This window comes from Oncorhynchus nerka, linkage group LG10, assembly GCF_034236695.1.
Source record: "Oncorhynchus nerka isolate Pitt River linkage group LG10, Oner_Uvic_2.0, whole genome shotgun sequence".
NCBI classification, from domain to species: Eukaryota; Metazoa; Chordata; class Actinopteri; order Salmoniformes; family Salmonidae; genus Oncorhynchus; species Oncorhynchus nerka.
In genome coordinates this window covers 32,177,894-32,195,156 of record NC_088405.1, presented here as the reverse complement: position 1 = coordinate 32,195,156, position 17,263 = coordinate 32,177,894, and the positions used below count along the sequence as shown (strand labels likewise).

At 43.4% G+C, this 17,263-nt stretch overlaps 1 protein-coding gene across 2 annotated transcripts in view; it reads left to right on the top strand.

Annotated features, from left to right (window-relative positions):
* Nucleotides 1–17,263, top strand: part of ttc27 (tetratricopeptide repeat domain 27) — a 129,366-nt gene that overhangs the window by 14,865 nt on the left and 97,238 nt on the right. For both annotated transcript variants that reach the window (XM_029669520.2, XM_029669521.2), the window contains exons 4-5: nt 3,096–3,236; nt 5,476–5,578. In XM_029669520.2, the coding sequence (XP_029525380.1) occupies nt 3,096–3,236; nt 5,476–5,578 (244 nt within the window). The remainder of the gene's footprint in view (nt 1–3,095; nt 3,237–5,475; nt 5,579–17,263) is intronic.

Here is a 17,263-nt window from a genome sequence, read left to right as displayed (position 1 = left end):
AAAATTGTATATCATACACCACAGTTGAGGAACAATGGGAAAGTAATTCTGCTTTGAAAGTTGATAAACTTGTAACCATACTTTTGAGAAAATACACCTTGAATGTATTGGTACACCTACTGGAGAGCTCTTGTCTACACCCATTCAGCATAGTTCACACCCTCTTAAGACTTAGCCCCCCCCCATTTCTTTAAGGATCACTTGAGGCTATGTGCTAAACCGAGTGAATAAGCTAGTGTAGTAAACAACCAGTGGTGAAATTAGTAGTAAAAATGCACTTTTTTATCTAGTTCTCTGCCTATTTCCTAATCTGATTTTGGTGCAGGTCATGTTCTTCACATTATCATCTATATCAAATAAAATCAACGTTTTATTTGTCACATGCAGAAGGTGTAAACGGTACATTGAAATGGTTACTTGCATAGTGGAGTCTTTTTTGTGTGTTTTTTTGTTGTTGAATTTTTCGTGGTATCTAATTGTTTTTAGTAGCTGCTATCTTGTCTCATCGCTACAACTCCCATACGGGCTCGGGAGAGACGAAGGTTGATAGTCATGCGTCCTCCGATACACAACCCAACCAAGCAGCACTTCTTCTTAACACAGCGCGCATCCTACCCGGAAGCCAGCCGCACCAATGTGTCGGAGGAAACACTGTGCACCTGGCAACCGTGGTTAGCGCGCACTGCGCGCCACAGGACTTTCTGGTGCGCGATGAGTCAAGGATATGCCTACAGGCCAAGCCCTCCCTAACCCGGACGACGCTGGGCCAATTGTGCGTCGCCCCATGGACCTCCAGTTCGCGGCCGGTTGGCACAGAGTCTGGGCGCGAACCCAGAGTCTCTGGTGGCACAGCTGGTGCTGCAGTACAGCGCCCTTAACCACTGCGCCACCCGGGAGGCCTCGTGGAGTCTTTTTTTGTTTAGACATGTGAACAATGAACCATTATCTCAACTCTAATGCCATGTTCAAAACAACTGAGAACTCGGAAAAATACATTTGAAATGGTCATCCAACTCGGAATTCCATTACTACTATGCACCATGCGTGAATCTGCAGGTAACAAAAGCTAACTAACTAGGGTCAATATTGCATAGCTAGCTAACATTAGGCTGGAATTGGCAATGAAAATGACTTTCTGACAATTAGAAACACTTACAACCTCTAGGGTTACATGGATGACAACTTCTCCTTCTGTCATGGGTTGCTCTTATTTTCAAGATGTAATCCGGAGACAGGTGTTTTATACAACAGCCTTCTGTTTTCTTTTCGACTTTCTCCACATTTGGCAATCATTCTCTGCTTCCACCGGGCATTCCACCGATTTCAAAACTCTAACTTCTGTGACAACACTGTCGGTCTCCGTTTCTTCCCCAACACCATCAGAAATGAATGCCTGGTTCAATAAATGTTTTTACATAATTCAGGCATTTCCTCATCGTCTGATTCATTTTCAGTATCAGAGCGAGTCAGCATGGCAATGTCGTCCTCCAGAAAAGAGTCAATCACAACTTTTCCCCACTGATCTTTGTCTAATAGCACCTGTTAATTTCAGAGCAGCAATGTTGAGTGGAAGCAACACCTCAGTTCATGAATTCTTTAAAGAACAAGCTGCTGTAGAATTTTCTATCTGCACATACTGAGCAGCTAATGTTATAGACCGAAGCATGCTACATGACAGACCAATCCGAAGTCATCTCTCGACATGTCCAGCCCATCCATTATCTCAGCCAATCATGGATAGCTGTAAATTTAACTTTGTATTTACAAATGGCATACAAGTTTGTTATTAAGGCACATGAAAGTTCACATGTTCCAGAAGACATTCCTGCCAAAGAATGTATATTGATAATAAAAACAAAGTTTAAATGCCTCCTGTGAAGTAGTGATGTGCGACACATGCCTAGCTTCCTGAAACGGGTTACAAATGGTAACACGAGGAATAAAATACACACATGCAGCTATATACAGGGAGTCCCAGATCAATTTGCAGTGGTACATGAAGGCTGGGTAAAGTGGCTAGGCATCAGGATAAGGAGTAGACTGAAATTTGTCTTCCGTATTTAACCCAACCCCTCTGAATCGGAGAGGTTCCCGGGGCTGCCTTAATCGACATCCACTTCATCTGTGTCCGGGGAGCAGTTGTTGTTGGGGGTTAACTACCTTGCTCAAGAAGCAGTGTAAAAGTGTGTGTTTATGAGAGTTTAGTTTGTGTAGTATACATGTCACTGAATTTTTACACCCCTGTGGTATCGTGATACTACTCGGTGTCATGATACTTGGACTGGTATTGTTTGTAAAATGTTATCGTGACAACTGTAGGAGGAATTGGAGAGGGACAGGACCCAATTATGTGAGGGTGAGGAGATGTGATTGGTCGACTTTATCTCACATTACACCAGAGACCGTCATTCTGCTGCCTTGTTGTTTAGGGGACCCTTGTAAATGGAGCCCCTCCATTTATGCATTGTGATCAACTCAATAAGTGCATGCAATCACTAATGTGCCACTACATTTCGGGGGGGAAAGGTATAAAGTTGCACTTATTGAGTTAATAAAAGTGTTTGTTAAAAGTGGTGGACTGGAGACACAGGCAAGAATCAAGACCTTTCTCTGGGTAAATCGCTTTTCCCCTCATACCCACTGTGGCAGAGCCTGGGGACAGGCCACTGCCATGGACCAGAGCTAAGAAGATCTCAGGGTACAGAGGCTCAGTGAGGCAGACAGAGTAAATGGTTCAAACTTAGACTTTATTATGTAATTTACCTACAGAAATGCTTACAGATATAACTTCAGTAACAGTTCTATAAGTTATACCTTTTCTTAAAATGTCTTTTATCCCCAACCTGTCAACTGTTGGGGCTGATTGTCCAGCCGATCACACACTCGATTGACTAATGCCCCTCAGCTGGGCGCCATCAGCCTACCAAGTGGGAATGTGCCAGAAAGGCGCTGGAACGTCGCGGCAAGAGGGTTAGAGTTGTCGTCTCGGGACAGAGCTTCAGGGGACAGAGCAGCAAAGCGACAACAGATCATGGATCTTTTCCTAAGCCGTATACCAGTCTAACTCCTCTCTGTGTCCTCTCTCTCCCTCCCAGCCTGGGGCCCTGACCTCAGCCCTGCTCAGCAGTCTTCTCCTGGATGGAGAGTCCGTGTACTGCCTGGTGGGGAATCCCTTCCTCCTGCTGCTGGCCAGGGTCCTGCTGGTCAACTGCTCTGCCAAGCTGGATAGCTTCGAGGTAAGCGATAACATAGCGGAGATATCACTTTGTCACTGGACATTAGCTGAAGCTGTGATGGTGAAATGACACTCGTCACGTCCACATGGGTCTCTCCCTGACACAGAAAAATTAGGTGAGTGACAAAGGCAATACAGCAAAGATTCTGGTCAGGGAGACGGATGTGTACTTGACTCCTTCAGATGTGCTGTGCTTGATTTGCGTTTCTCGCTCTAAGCCACTGGAACTGGGAGAATCATTGGATGTGGGTGCAGAAACCTATTCCCGCATTGGCATTCCCTGTCCACACACACAGTAATGGTTTGGATTTTCACTCCATTGCCAGCACACAAATACATCTCTAGATGTATTTATTTACCCCTACCCCCTCCCTCTGTGCTGAAACTTTGGAATCCTGGTATTCCAGGGAGATTAGTTCACCAGGATTATTTTTCTTGGAGGAATAAAACAATGGGCTGGGTAGTGAATCATGCTTTCTATTTGGGAGCTCCTAACAGCCTGACTACACCGCTCGCGTCACGTGCGCGAGCATTGCAAAAATACATGTAAAAATCTGTTGTTCAATTATTGCGCCAACGAGTGTCTGCGTCGCCAAGGGCTAAAATAGAAATCAGTTCTTTTTCTGATGCAGATCGCGCTGCAAGTCCTGCCTCTCCCATCTCCTCATTGGTTTATAGAAGCAGGTACTCAGGTGCCATCTCCTCATTGGTTATACCCACGTGGGTGACTGCAAGATGAACGAGGTCAGTGGCAGTAATGCACCTAATTTATGAAAGTTGCCAACCGCAATCTAAAGTCAAGAGAAGAAAAGGCCTGGAAGGAGGAGGAGATGACTAGAGACGATTTAGTTGACCGTTTTCTGTCTGGATTAATTGTCGGAGTAGAGGACCTTGTGCGTTTCAGGTAAAATAACAACTCCGTGTTTATATCCCAGGACAAATTAGCTAGCAACAGCAAGCTAGCTAAATAGGACAAATTAACTAGCAAGTGCAAACTAGCTAACGTGTCATAAATGTTTAATGCTTTTCGTCCTGTCCCCAAATTAATATAATTGGTTCAGTTTGTTTTTGATATTTTAACCTGTGTTGTGATCGCGTTTGGTGTGGGGGGACAAAATATATTCATGCACAATGGCGCACGCGTGCAGCCGGTATGGGTTCCATGTAAGGCATGTAACTTAAACACTTCCCTTCAGCAGGTTATTCACCTGTAAATATTTTACAGCCGTAATGGCTAAATAGTAGTTATTTAACTCCGTATTGGCTGCCTTTGAGTTTCAGAAGCTCACCACCACATCCTAAAAGGCTGTTTTAGAGGGTTCCATTTGCCTATATATTATAACATGCGGAAAGAATGTGTGGTTTGATAAGAAATATTCTAACTACAAGATCCATTCTAGAGATCATACTATTAAAGTTTACGTGACGCGTACACACACGTACGTACACACACGTACGTACACAGACACACATGTACACTTACCCTTGGAGTTCAGCGGCGGTCTAACTCAAAGGAACGCTGTCTGTTGCCCCCTCCATCCCCCTGTACCTTATTATCACCCAGCTTCTCCACCTCTCCCATCCCAGTCATAAAGAGAGGAGAAGATGGGGCTGTGACGTTCATCTGCATATCACCCTCCTCTGATGAGACGGCAGTGTGTGTGCCCGTGTGTGTCATAAGAATATTGATTCAAGGAGGCAGACGATTAACGATACGGCGACACGGTCGGGATAGCCGGCCTCGTGCATTGCAAATGAGAAAGATGTCCTCCCTGGAACGCAAATGGGCTTTTCACATGGTTCACTACCTTTGGCCATGCAAGAGAGAAGGGATAGGGGAGAGAAACACGTACATGGCTGGGAGCTGTTCTTTTCCCTGCCACTGTGCGTTTTGGTCAGAGATGAAAAAAGAGAGTTGGCAACTTTTTGGGCTGTTTCAGCCTCACTTAACTATAGCATTCTTTTGATGTGTGTGTTAGTACGTAGGGTCAAAGTGGGTTGTCGTATGTGTTCAGTTCGTTCAGGCACTAGTACTGTAGTTATTTATTTGCTTGTATTATTTAGTTACTATTATTTACTATGGTTATTTAGTTACGTGTGACCTTTATGTATTGGGCCGTTGGTACAAAAGCGCTCACACTCTCCCATGCTCTTTCATTTATTTGTTTGTTGTTCTGCTTACCTTCTCCCACACACACTCACTAACCTGTTTCTGTTTTCTATGTTCCGCGTGTGTGCAGCTGCTGCCTTGGTGGACCCTGCGCTACGTGAGCCTACACCAGCAGGTCTTGGAGGAGCGCTCTCCTCAGCTCCTCGGCCTGGCCCAAACCAGCATAGAGAAAGGTCAGAGGTCAAATCTTGTTCATGCACCTTCTGGATGTGTGCCTTGATTGTCATAATTCAACTAAGATGATATAAGGTCCTATAAGCACTTATGTGCCTCACTGTACCACCATGGGGTGCTCTGCTACCCATTCCTTTGAACATAGAAGGCACGAAGCAAATGTTTTTGTGGGTTAGAAAGAAATGGGGATGAATCACGTTGAAATGTGTTTCATTAGAATTGAAGGATTGAGCAAATGTAATACTTTTCTCGAGACCGAAAGGAAATTATTAGAATAAGCCACCTACTTTAATTTTTGTGCATGGCAACTAATAGTATCCAAAAGAGGCAACATTATTTCCACACAGTATGTTTGTGTTACACTTGACTACTTGAAAACAAATGTATTTTTTATATACAGTGAGTATACAAAACATTCATTACACCTGCTCTTTCCATGACAGACTGACCAGGTGAATCCAGAACTCAATATTAAGGTGTTCCTTTTGTTTGGTATATACTCGTGCATATTTGCAGTCCAGTGTCATATGGCCTTAACCTAGGCTAATCTAAAATGCTAGGTGAAAGGTATATTTATCTCAATTTGGCCATCACCTGTGTGTGTGTGTGTGTGGGGGCAGAGTGTGGCAGGGGATGAGCTCACAATGTCTCTGTTGTGTCAGATTTGAAGTGGGCATCGCTCCTCTGAATAGGAGTCTTATTTCATTTGCAGCATTTTTGTGCTGGGTGGGTGAGGACGGCCAGGTTAATTTTCCTCCAAAAGGACTTATACTGAACCCAAACCGGCTGTGAGCGTGCGTCATCGCGCATACATTTATCTTGTCCCCCCCCACACCAAACGCGATCACGACACGCAGGTTAAAATATCAAAACAAACTCTGAACCAATTATATTAATTTGGGGACAGGTCGAAAATCATTAAATATTTATGACACTTTAGCTAGTTAGCTTGCACCTGCTAGTTAATTTGTCCTATTTAGTTAGCTTGCTGTTGCTAGTTAATTTGTCCTGGGAAATAAACATTGCGTTGTTATTTTACCTGAAATTTACAAGGTCCTCTACTCCGCCAATTAATCCACACATAAAACAGTCATCCGAATCGTTTCTAGTCATCTCTCCTCCTTACAGGTTATTTCATCTCTTGACTTTATATTGTGATTGGCAACTTTCATAAATTAGGTGCATTACCGCCACTGACGTCATTTGTCTTTGTCACCCACGTGGGTATAACCAATGAGGAGATGGCACGTGGGTACCTACTTCTATAAACCAATGAGGAGTTGGGAGAGGCAGGACTTGCAGAGTCAGAAATAGAACTGACGACTATTTTAGCCCGTGGCAACGCAGACACTCGTTGGCGGGTGCGAGCAGTGTGGGTGCAATAATTGAAAAACAGATTTCTAAATGTATTTTGCAACGTGCGAGCGGTGTAGTCAGCCTGTTAAAGGAGTCCACTTAAGGAAAACTCAGCTGTAAGCACATTTTATTCCCTTTATCTCTGGACCACCACTACACAGGACTCCTGATTAGGCCTTACCAGAACAGATAGCCTAGGACAGGAGACGAGTACATTAAGAACTTGATTAATAGTGTGATGGTTCAAAGAACCTCCTAAAAATATCCCCCTCAGATGAAACTCCGATGACGTATAGCAAGCTGTTACTTTACCAATCTGTAGGCCTAAACCTTTTGTCCATTGACATAATTAGGGATGCCCCCCCCCCAAAAAAAAAAAAAATCTTAGTCGAAATGTTAAAAGGTGTATTTGTCCATATGTAGACACACCCTATGTGTTTATATAAAATCAACTATACCATGTATTCAGACCCCTTGACCTTTTCCACAATTTGTTACAATACAGCCTTATTCTAAAATGGATTAAATAACACAAATGTCCTCATCAATCGACACACAATACCCCATAATGACAACATTTCTACAAAGGTTTGTAGACATTTTTTCACATTTATAAAAAAACAAACATTTTCCTTATTTACCTACGTATTCAGACCCTTTGTGATGAGACTTGAAATTATTTCCATTGATTATCATTCTAAAACTTGATTGGAGTCGACCTGTGATAAATTCAATTGATTGACCATAATTTGGAAAGACACACACCTGTCTATATAAGGTCCCACAGTTGACAGTGCCTGTCAGAGTAAAACCCAAGCCATGAGGTCAAAGGAACTGTCCGTAGAGCTCTGAGACAGGGCACAGATGTGTCGAGGCACAGATCTAGGGAAGGGTACCAAAAAATGTCTGCAGCATTGAAGGTCCCCAAGAATACAGTGGCCTCCTGGAGGAAACCTGGCACCATCCCTACTGTGAAGCATGGTGATGACAGCATCATGCTGTGGAGATGCTTTTCAGCGGCAGGGACTGGGAGACTAGTCAGGATCGAGGGAAAGATGAATGGAGCAAAGTACAGAGAGATCCTTGATGAAAACCTGCTCCAGAGCGCTCAGGACCTCAGACTGGGGCAAAGATTCCCCTTCCAACAGGACAATGACCGTAAGCACACAGCCAAGACAACACAGGGGTGACTTCGGGACAAGTCTCTGAATGGCCGGCCCAGCCAGTGCCCGGACTTGAACCCTATCAAACATCTCTGGAGAGACCTGGGGTGGCAGGGTAGCCTAGTGGTTAGACTGTTGGACTAGTAACCGAAAGGTTGCAAGTTTGAATCCCCGAGCTGCCCCTGAACAGGCAGTTAACCCACTGTTCCTAGGCTGTCATTGAAAATAAGAATTTGTTCTTAACTGACTTGCCTAGTAAAATAAAGGTAAAAAAATAAATACAAAATAAATAAATAATCATATCTGTGCAGTGACGCTCCCCATCCAACCTGACAGCGCTTGAGAGGATTTGCAGAGAAGAATGGGAGAAAGTCGCCAAGCACAGGTGTGCCAAGCTTATAGCGTCATACCCAAGAAGACTTGAGGCTGTAATCGCTACCAAAGGTGCTACAAAAAAGTACTGAGTAAAGGGTCTGAATACTTATGTAAATGTAATATTTCTGGGGGGGGTTTTGTAATACATTTTCAAAAATGTCTACAAACCTGTTTTTCTTTGTCATTATGGGGTATTGTGTGTAGATTGATGGGGGGAAACTATTTAATCCATTTTAAAACAAGGCTGTAATATAACGTGGAAAAAGTAGGCTAATGAGCTTGTCTAATGCTTTCAGCACACTTTGATTAAAATAATTAAGCCACACAAGTGACTCGAGGGAGCCAGTGTTTTCCGACCCTTACCCTTGGTGCTGGCCTTCTTAAATTCTACCGTTAAGCTCCTGAAGTTGCTGGTAGTAAGTAGGCTACACCATAGGTCGGCAACCTTTTCCATTTGGAGTGCCATTTCTACCGATCTGCGTGCCAGGTATGATTTTCATATGCACATTTTCGTGGAACAGTTTCATATAAATGATTTATAAAGTCTTCATATCTCAATCATTATCATGTGGTTAATGAAAAATCTTAAATTAGCTTCTTGTCATTACCAACTATTTTTATTTTTATTTAACCTTTATTTAACTAGGCAAGCCAGTTAAGAACAAATTCTTATTTTACTATGACAGCCTACCCCAGCCAAACCCTCCCCTAACCCGGACGACGCTGGTCCAATTCTGCGCCAGTGAGGGCCCTAAGTTTCCTGCTCCAGACAGTCACAGCTGTAGACTATTTGCACAAATTATAATAGGTAATCAGGAAGGCCTATTATTACTCTCCCTGTGAGTGGGATTCAAACGAGAGCTGGAAAGATTTTTCAAATGGGATACATTGAGGAACTATTGTCAATCTCAATGGATGTCATAGCAGACTTTGCTTGCTGTTTGAGGTGAAGAAAAAATTATTTTGAGAAGCTCATTAGTGGTGGTGAGTAAAGACAGTCAGAAATACTATCAGTATTCCAAATTGGCACATTTATAGACCAACGTTTGCACGCAGGCCAGGTAGCCTAGGTCGTCTTCTATGTGTAATCACGTGCGCATCCTTACTCAACATTGACTGGAGCGCTACAAACAAAAGACAATTCATGAATTGACAAATCAAATGGATTGAAATGAACCAGAACGCATTCCTTACAAGTGTAGCGTAGGTTGTTCGGTCCGCAAACATCGTGGCCACTCTGACAATGAGAACAGTAAGACTGTAATAATAATATATTGAATACATTAACAGAAATGACCCAAACCAAACGAACACTAGATTTATAATGGTGAATTTACTACTGGTGTGCCTTCTCCGCGGCCTCTGCAATGGATTAGTCCACTGAGACAGGCGTGATTTAGACAGTTGTCTTGTGTGCATAAAAACATGATAGATATAATATACAGTACCAGTCAAAAGTTTGGACACCTACTCATTCAAGGTTTTTTCTTTATTTTGTACTATTTTATACATTGTAGAATAATAGTGAAGACATAACTATTAAATAACACACTTGGAATCATGTAGTAACCGAAAAAGTGTTAAGCAAATGTAATTTACAGGTGTGCCTTGTTGAAAGTTAATTTGTGGAATTTATTTCCTTAATGCCAATGAGTTGTTGTGACAGGGTAGGGTTGGTATACAGCAGATGGCCCTATTTGGTAGAAGACCAAGTCCATATTATGGCAGGAACAGCTCAAATTAGCAAAGAGAAACGACAGTCCATTACTTTAAGACATGGTCAGTCAATCCGGAACATTTCAAGGACTGAAAGTTTCTTCAAGTGCAGTCGCAAAAACCATCAAGCACTATGATGAAACTGGCTCTCGAGGACCACCACAGGAAAGGAACACCCAGAGTTACCTCTGCTGCAGAGGATATGCTCATTAGAGTTAACAGCCACAGAAATTGCAGTCCAAATAAATGCTTCAGAGTTCAATTTCTGCAAAGAAACAACTGCTAAAGGACACCAATAAGAAGAGACTTGCTTTGGCCAAGAAACGCGAGCAATGGACATTAGACCGGTGGAAATCTGTCCTTTGGTCTGATGAGTCCACATTTGAGATGTTTGGGTCCGATAGACATGTCTTTGTGAGACGCAGAGTAGGTGAACGGATGATCTCCACATATGTGGTTCCCACCATGAAGTATGAAGAAGGTGGTATGATGGCGTGGGGGTGCCTTGCTAGTGACACTCTGATTAAAAAATATATATAATGCACACTTAACCAGCATGTCTACCACAGCATTCTGCAGCGATACGCCAGTTCCACTATGCACAAACCAGATGGGATATCCATTTGTTTTTCAACAGGACAATGACCCAAAACCCACCTCCAGGCTGTGTAAGGGCTATTTGACCAAGAAGGAGAGTGATGGAGTGCTGCATCAGATGACCTAGCCTCCACAATAACCTGACTTCAACCCAATTGAAATGGTTTGGGATGAGTTGGACAGCAGAGTGAAGGAAAAGCAGCCAACAAGTGCTCAGTGTATGTGGGAACTCCTTCAAGACTGTTAGAAAAGCATTCCAGGTGAGGCTGGTTGAGAGAGTGCCAAGAGTGTGCAAAGCTGTCAAGGCAAAGGGTGGCTACTTTGCAGAATCTAAAATATTAATTGGTTTTATGTTTTACCCATTTTTGGTTACTACATAATTCCGTATGTGTTATTTCATAGTTTTGATGTTTTCAGTATTTACAATGTAGAAAATATTACAAATAAAGAGAAACCCTTGAATGAGTAGGTGTCCAAACGTTTTACTGGTACTGCATATATATTTGCGGCTTCTCTACTAAAGAATTCTTGGTCGACCAACAGCCTATCGACCAAAACAATCGACCATTTGACTAAATGTGGTCAGCCCTAGTTATAATGCAATGCATGTAACTCTTTGCTTGAGTAGCAATTTTTTGGGGAATGATTATGTAGTTATGATATGACTGAATACCTGCATCATTAGCATGATATTGATGGCTGACTTTACCTTGAGACATCGTAGAGAACATGACAGGTTTGCGAAGCATGCCTGCTATAGAAGGCCTTGTCGACATTCAACAGCCAGCAAGTCCATGGTGGAGTCAGTCGGTAGTGAGATCGGTCAGTTCGATCCATAATGTTGGAGTTTTTCATTGGTTGAGACTGTGGGAGCACCCACCGTTGATGCCGAGTTGAGACATTTGACTTTTCTACAGACTCTGCCGTTCTGTTATTTTCCCTCATCAGCATGGGGGAAATAAGCACTGTTTCAACAGAAAAGAGCACGTTAGCTCCATTTTTGATCCAGACCCCTAATATGAGCAATTTATTAATTCTCTCTCCATCTCTCACTGCTCTTAATCACTTTATGGAGATTTGGAGTGTGGCTGGCTGGGCTACAGAAATATAATAGCATTTCAAAGCAGCAGGGCTCATGTCAGCATTGACACATCCTCTGTGCTTTATTCCTCTTAAAGATGACATCCCTTCCTCAAACTGACAGCCAACAAAGCACTAACCTTTTTGTTCTCCCCCACTGGAAGCCTGTTCAGTTTGGAATCCGAAAGAAACTGTTTGACTGGGAAATTTGCCAACCAAGACCGTAACCGGGAGGCTGCTGGTGTTTTTCCTTTTTAGACAGTTCTGCAATGTGATGCCTTCATTGGCTCTTGAACAAAGATTGTTTAGTGTGTCTGCGTTTTGAGACTGTTGGTGGGGAAATTGCCGCTAGATTATCCCCGGCTCCCTCTCTGCTGTGTCTTGTCACATTGGGTTTGTAATTGCACATTGAATTGCAGTGTCGGAACAGGTAGTCTATTAATCGTTCAAGAGGCAGGGGAACCATACAAACATACAATTATTAAACCCAGAATTAGTCCATCGATTTGGGAAGGAATTGAGGTCTTTGAGAAAGGATTAAAATATACTCTACCGAATAGACCTTTTGGAGTCTTGACTTCAGAGAACACTGCACTAGCTAACCAATCAATTGTCCCCGTATTTTGTGAGCACTAGTCATCTATTGATTGATGTTACCTCACGAAGGGCACCAAAAGCATTTGACTTGATACCATGGGTGTAATCAGTTCTCCAAAAAGTTGCAAAACTGTCCGGTTTTCTAACACAAACTGGTGTTTCTATTGGACCGGTTCAGCAAATGGGGGAGACCTACCTGAATCTGTCCCATAAACGCATAATTTTTCATTGCAAAACAGAATGAGTAATGATTACACATGAAAGTGAGGGGAAAGTGTGAAGTTAATGTGCTCCACTTATCTATTTTCAAGAGTTCACTTAAAGGAAAGATTGACCTATTTTGAATGTTGTATAGTTTTTGTTCATCTCTGAGCGATGTTCTATTCCCAGGCTAATGTAATTTGTATCTGAGCTATTGCCGATGATCAAGCAGGCTGATATACAGCCGGTATGATGAGTTTAGCATCCTATTCAAAATGGGTGAATCTTTCCTTTAAAACCTCTTAAGGATTTCCCCTTTTTTTTCGATTTTCGCCTAAAATGGCATAAATCTAACTGCCTGTAGCTCAGGACTGAAGCAAGGATAGGCATATTATTGGTACCATTTGAAAGGTAACACTGATGTTTTTTGGAAATGTGAAAGGAATGTAAGAGAATTTAACACACTAGATCTGGTAAAAGATAACACAAATAAAAAGGCAACCGTTCTTTTGTATTTTTTTTGTACCGTCTTTGAAATGCGAGAAGGGCCATAATGTATTATTCCAGCCCATGTGCAATTTATATTTTGGCCACTAGATGGCAGCAGTGCATGTGCAAAATGTTGGGCTGAGCCAATGAATCATTGCATTTTATTTTCACAATGTTGTATCAAGACTGCCCAAATGTGCCTAATTTGTTTATTCATTACTTTGTTCAAAACTGCACTCTCCTCAAACAATAGTATGGTATTATTTCACTGTAAAACCCACTAAGTTGGACAGTGCTGTTAGACATATCTGATATTGGCAGAAATCTTAAATTCTATGTGCTGTTTTCTTGTTTCTAACAACCTCAAGCTTATCACATTAGCCTACGTTAGCTCAACGGTCCCGTGGATGGGACACCGATCCCGAAGAAATGTTAAGTCCTAGGGGCTTTAGTAATGGTCTCTATTTCCAAAATGCATATGTCAGATGTTTATTAAATTGAAGAACTGATCATTTGTTCAATGCAGAAAACACACCTGTTCTTAATTTATCCGGATATTGGTCTATTCACATCAATTAAGTAATAGGCCTACCTGACCTCTTTGAAACGATAGTATTCCGTAAATGTAACCAAATAACGAGTGATGTTGGAGGGCATAGGGTTATTTCCTTATAGCCTATTTTGACGACTTCGACTGACAATTTATTTAAACTGGGAAGGTTATTTTATCTAGCTGCAGGGACCAAGGCCCTCTGTTGAGTGGAATCTGTATGATTTGTTAAGTGTAGTTGGAGGCGCTGGGTTTTCCACCCGGGGCAACAGAAAGAGACATTCGTCTAGCTTTAAGGGGGCGTCTGGGAAAGTGGTTCACCTAGTTGGTCTGCTCTTGGGAGAGGCGGCGACAAGCCCCATCCTTAGTCCTGGAAGAGGAGCCATGGCATCTGTCCTCCCGCTCAACACTTTAACTGGGCGGAGAGAGGGATAGGGAAAGATGGCTGGAGGAGTAGAAATTAAGAGGGGGGGGGTAGACAAACAAGTTGAGGAATGCATAGAAACGGGAATGGAGCAACAAATGGAACAAATTCAATCCCTGCTGCAGATGGAACTCTGAGATATCTTGCCTCTGAATCACAGGCAGATATGCACTGCATGGTTATATCAGCATGCTACATTATTACCATTCAACCTTGGTAGCTACATCGCTGTAAATCAAAGCCAGACGGTGGCCACATTCTACATGGCCATTCTGCAGAGCTGGTTTGGGTTGAGGATTATACCTGTATCTACAGTATACATCTATGACCCCTGTGTTTCCCTCTGTATTAGGACCTGCATTTGCATGAAAACGCCTGTTTGACTACTGAGGAGCCTGACCGCCGCTGTATGACTCATACTGGCAGGGACATGGAAGGGAGGGAGTGAGGTAATTGGGTAGGCGGAGGAGGGAAACATCAGCTGCGTTGAAGTCTCTCTCCCCCACCTGGAGGATGAAGTCAGTCAGCCTGCCTGTGGAACTCCAGTCTGGCTCTGATCTCATCAGAACCTAGGAGAGACGGCAGCAAGATGGATCAGCCCTGCCTCAGCGTGCACCGAGGGCTCTGTGTGGGCTGAGGCACCAGGGCATGCTGGTGGGAGTGGGGCATCTAAACATTGGTACTGGTGCCAGGCAGCCCGCCCCCTCAATGGCTATTGTGAGCAGTGCAGCGAAAGCCCTAATTTCCTCAACAATGGGAGGTAGCCCTAGAGAGCCTAGGTCAGGGGTATTGAGGAGAATGGTACTGGCCTTTTTATTTTGGCACACTGCAGAAAACCCCCCACCTCTCCCGCATGCAGTTATGATAATGGTGGATGAGAAGAGGCACTGGTACTGAATATAGCACTTCCTCTTGTAGTGAGTAGCAGAGTATTGGGATACTCTGACCGTGTGATACATCCTGTCAGTTTGACCGTCATAGAAGTCTGTTTTCCGTGTCTGACACAACAGATCGTTCTAACGTCTTGTCTATATGCACCCAATGTTCCGGCACAATCAAGGACAGAAAACAGCAGATGAACACAGTGGCTTGTGTGAAAAAAACCCAGCTGCTGCACTGACACCTCCAGTGCCCAGCCAGATCTATGCATCAACACAGCTAGCGTTGAAATCTGCTCCAGTTTGAGAGGTCGCCAGGCGCCGCAGCCAACCTGTCACTGCTGCTGGGCCACTGCACCCAGGAGGGAGTTGCTGATGCCAGTCCTGCTGCCAAACACATTGCTTTAATGTTAAGGACATGTTATGTTTGCCTGTGAGCAGCTCTGCTTATGTTTTCAAATAAGGGGATGTCAGATTCTGAAAGCAATCTATCCCAATATTTGCCCTCACAAATGGAATTATGTACTGCCATATTGTGAATTATAGTAACATGGAAGAATTTAGGCTTTTCACCATACATTTTAATAGAAAATTGTTCACTGAGACGTTTGCTAATGGTCATAGTGCATCTTATAAAAATCTAGGTCCTCTCTATTCTCCCAAGTGATGGTTGATTGAGCATGACTAAAACACCTGAAACATGTGACTCAAACACAGGTGTTGGTTCTCCTGCGCTTTGCACCTCTCGCTGTTGACAGATTGAGTGCCCAAAGCCCCCAATGTTGTGTGAACTGTGAAGAAATGACTTGGCTTGGTTGTTGTGCTATTCCCTTTTGCCCTCTGTGGTGGGTATATTGACTGCTCTGTCCTTCACACTCACTTTCACCGCAGTGCAACAAATCACTGGTGAAACACATGGCATATTATCTATTGTTTATGTAGAAAGAAAGGAGTATCGTTGATTAATTGGTTTTGCCAGGGTGCGCAACAGAGTTTTCCCCTCTTACTACAGCTGACATTTCAGTCATTTAGCAGACGCTCTTATCCAGGGCGACATAGTTAGTGCATTCATCTTAAGATACCTTTGTGTATATATAGTGTAGTTATGTGGACACCTCTTCAAATGAGTTATGAATATTTCAGCCACACCCGTTGCAGACAGTTGTATAAAATCGGGCACCCAGCCATGTACATTTACATTTACATTTAATCTACATAGACAGACATTGACAGTAGAATGTCCTCACTGAAGAGCTCAGTGACTTTCAATGTGGCACCGTCATAGGATGCCACCTTTCCAACAAGTCAGTACGTCAAATTTCTGCCCAGCTAGAGCTGTCCCGGTCAACAAAGTGCTGTTATTGTGAAGTGGAAACGTCTAGGAGCAACAATGGCTCAGCCGCGAAGTGGTAGGCCACACAAACACACAGAACGGGACCGCCGAGTGCTGAAGCACGTAGTGTGTAAAAATCATCTGTCCTTGGTTGCAACACTCCCTACCAAGTTTCAAACTGCCTCTGGAAGCAACATCAGCACAAGAACTGTTTGTCTGGAGGTTCATGAAATGGATTTCCATGGCCGAGCATGCGCAAGTCCTTCATCTGGCAGCACGACGGATGATTCTGGGTTTGGCGGATGCCAGGTGTACGCTACCTGCCCGAATGCAGTGCCAACTTTGAAGTTTGGTGAAGGAGGAATGGTCTGGGGCTGTTTTTTCATGGTTCGGGCTAGGCCCCTCAGTTCCAGTGAAGGGAAATCTTAACGCTACAGCATACAATGACATTCTAGATGATTCTGTGCTTCCAACTTTGTGGCAACAGTTTGGGGAAGGACCTTTCCTGTTTCAGCAATGCCCCTGTGCACAATGGCCATGTGCACCATACAGAAATGGTTTGAATGACTCAGGGTTGTGGTTCTTCCACACAATCAAACACTTTTGGGATGAATTGGAACGCCGACCTTGAGCCTGACCTAATCGCTCAACATCAGTGCCTGACCTCACTAACGCTCTTGTTGCTGTTTGGAAGCAAGTCCCCGCTCCAATGTTCCATCTAGTGGAAAGCCTTTCCAGAAGAGTGGAGGCTGATAGCAGCAAAGGGGGGACCAACTCTATATTAATGCCCATGGTTTTGGAATGAGATGTTCAATGAGCAGGTGTCCACACACTTTTGGTCATGTAGTGTAGGTGAGACAACCACATATCACAGGCGTAGTAAGTACACTTTTCCTCAAAGTAGTAATCAGCAAAGTCAAAGCTA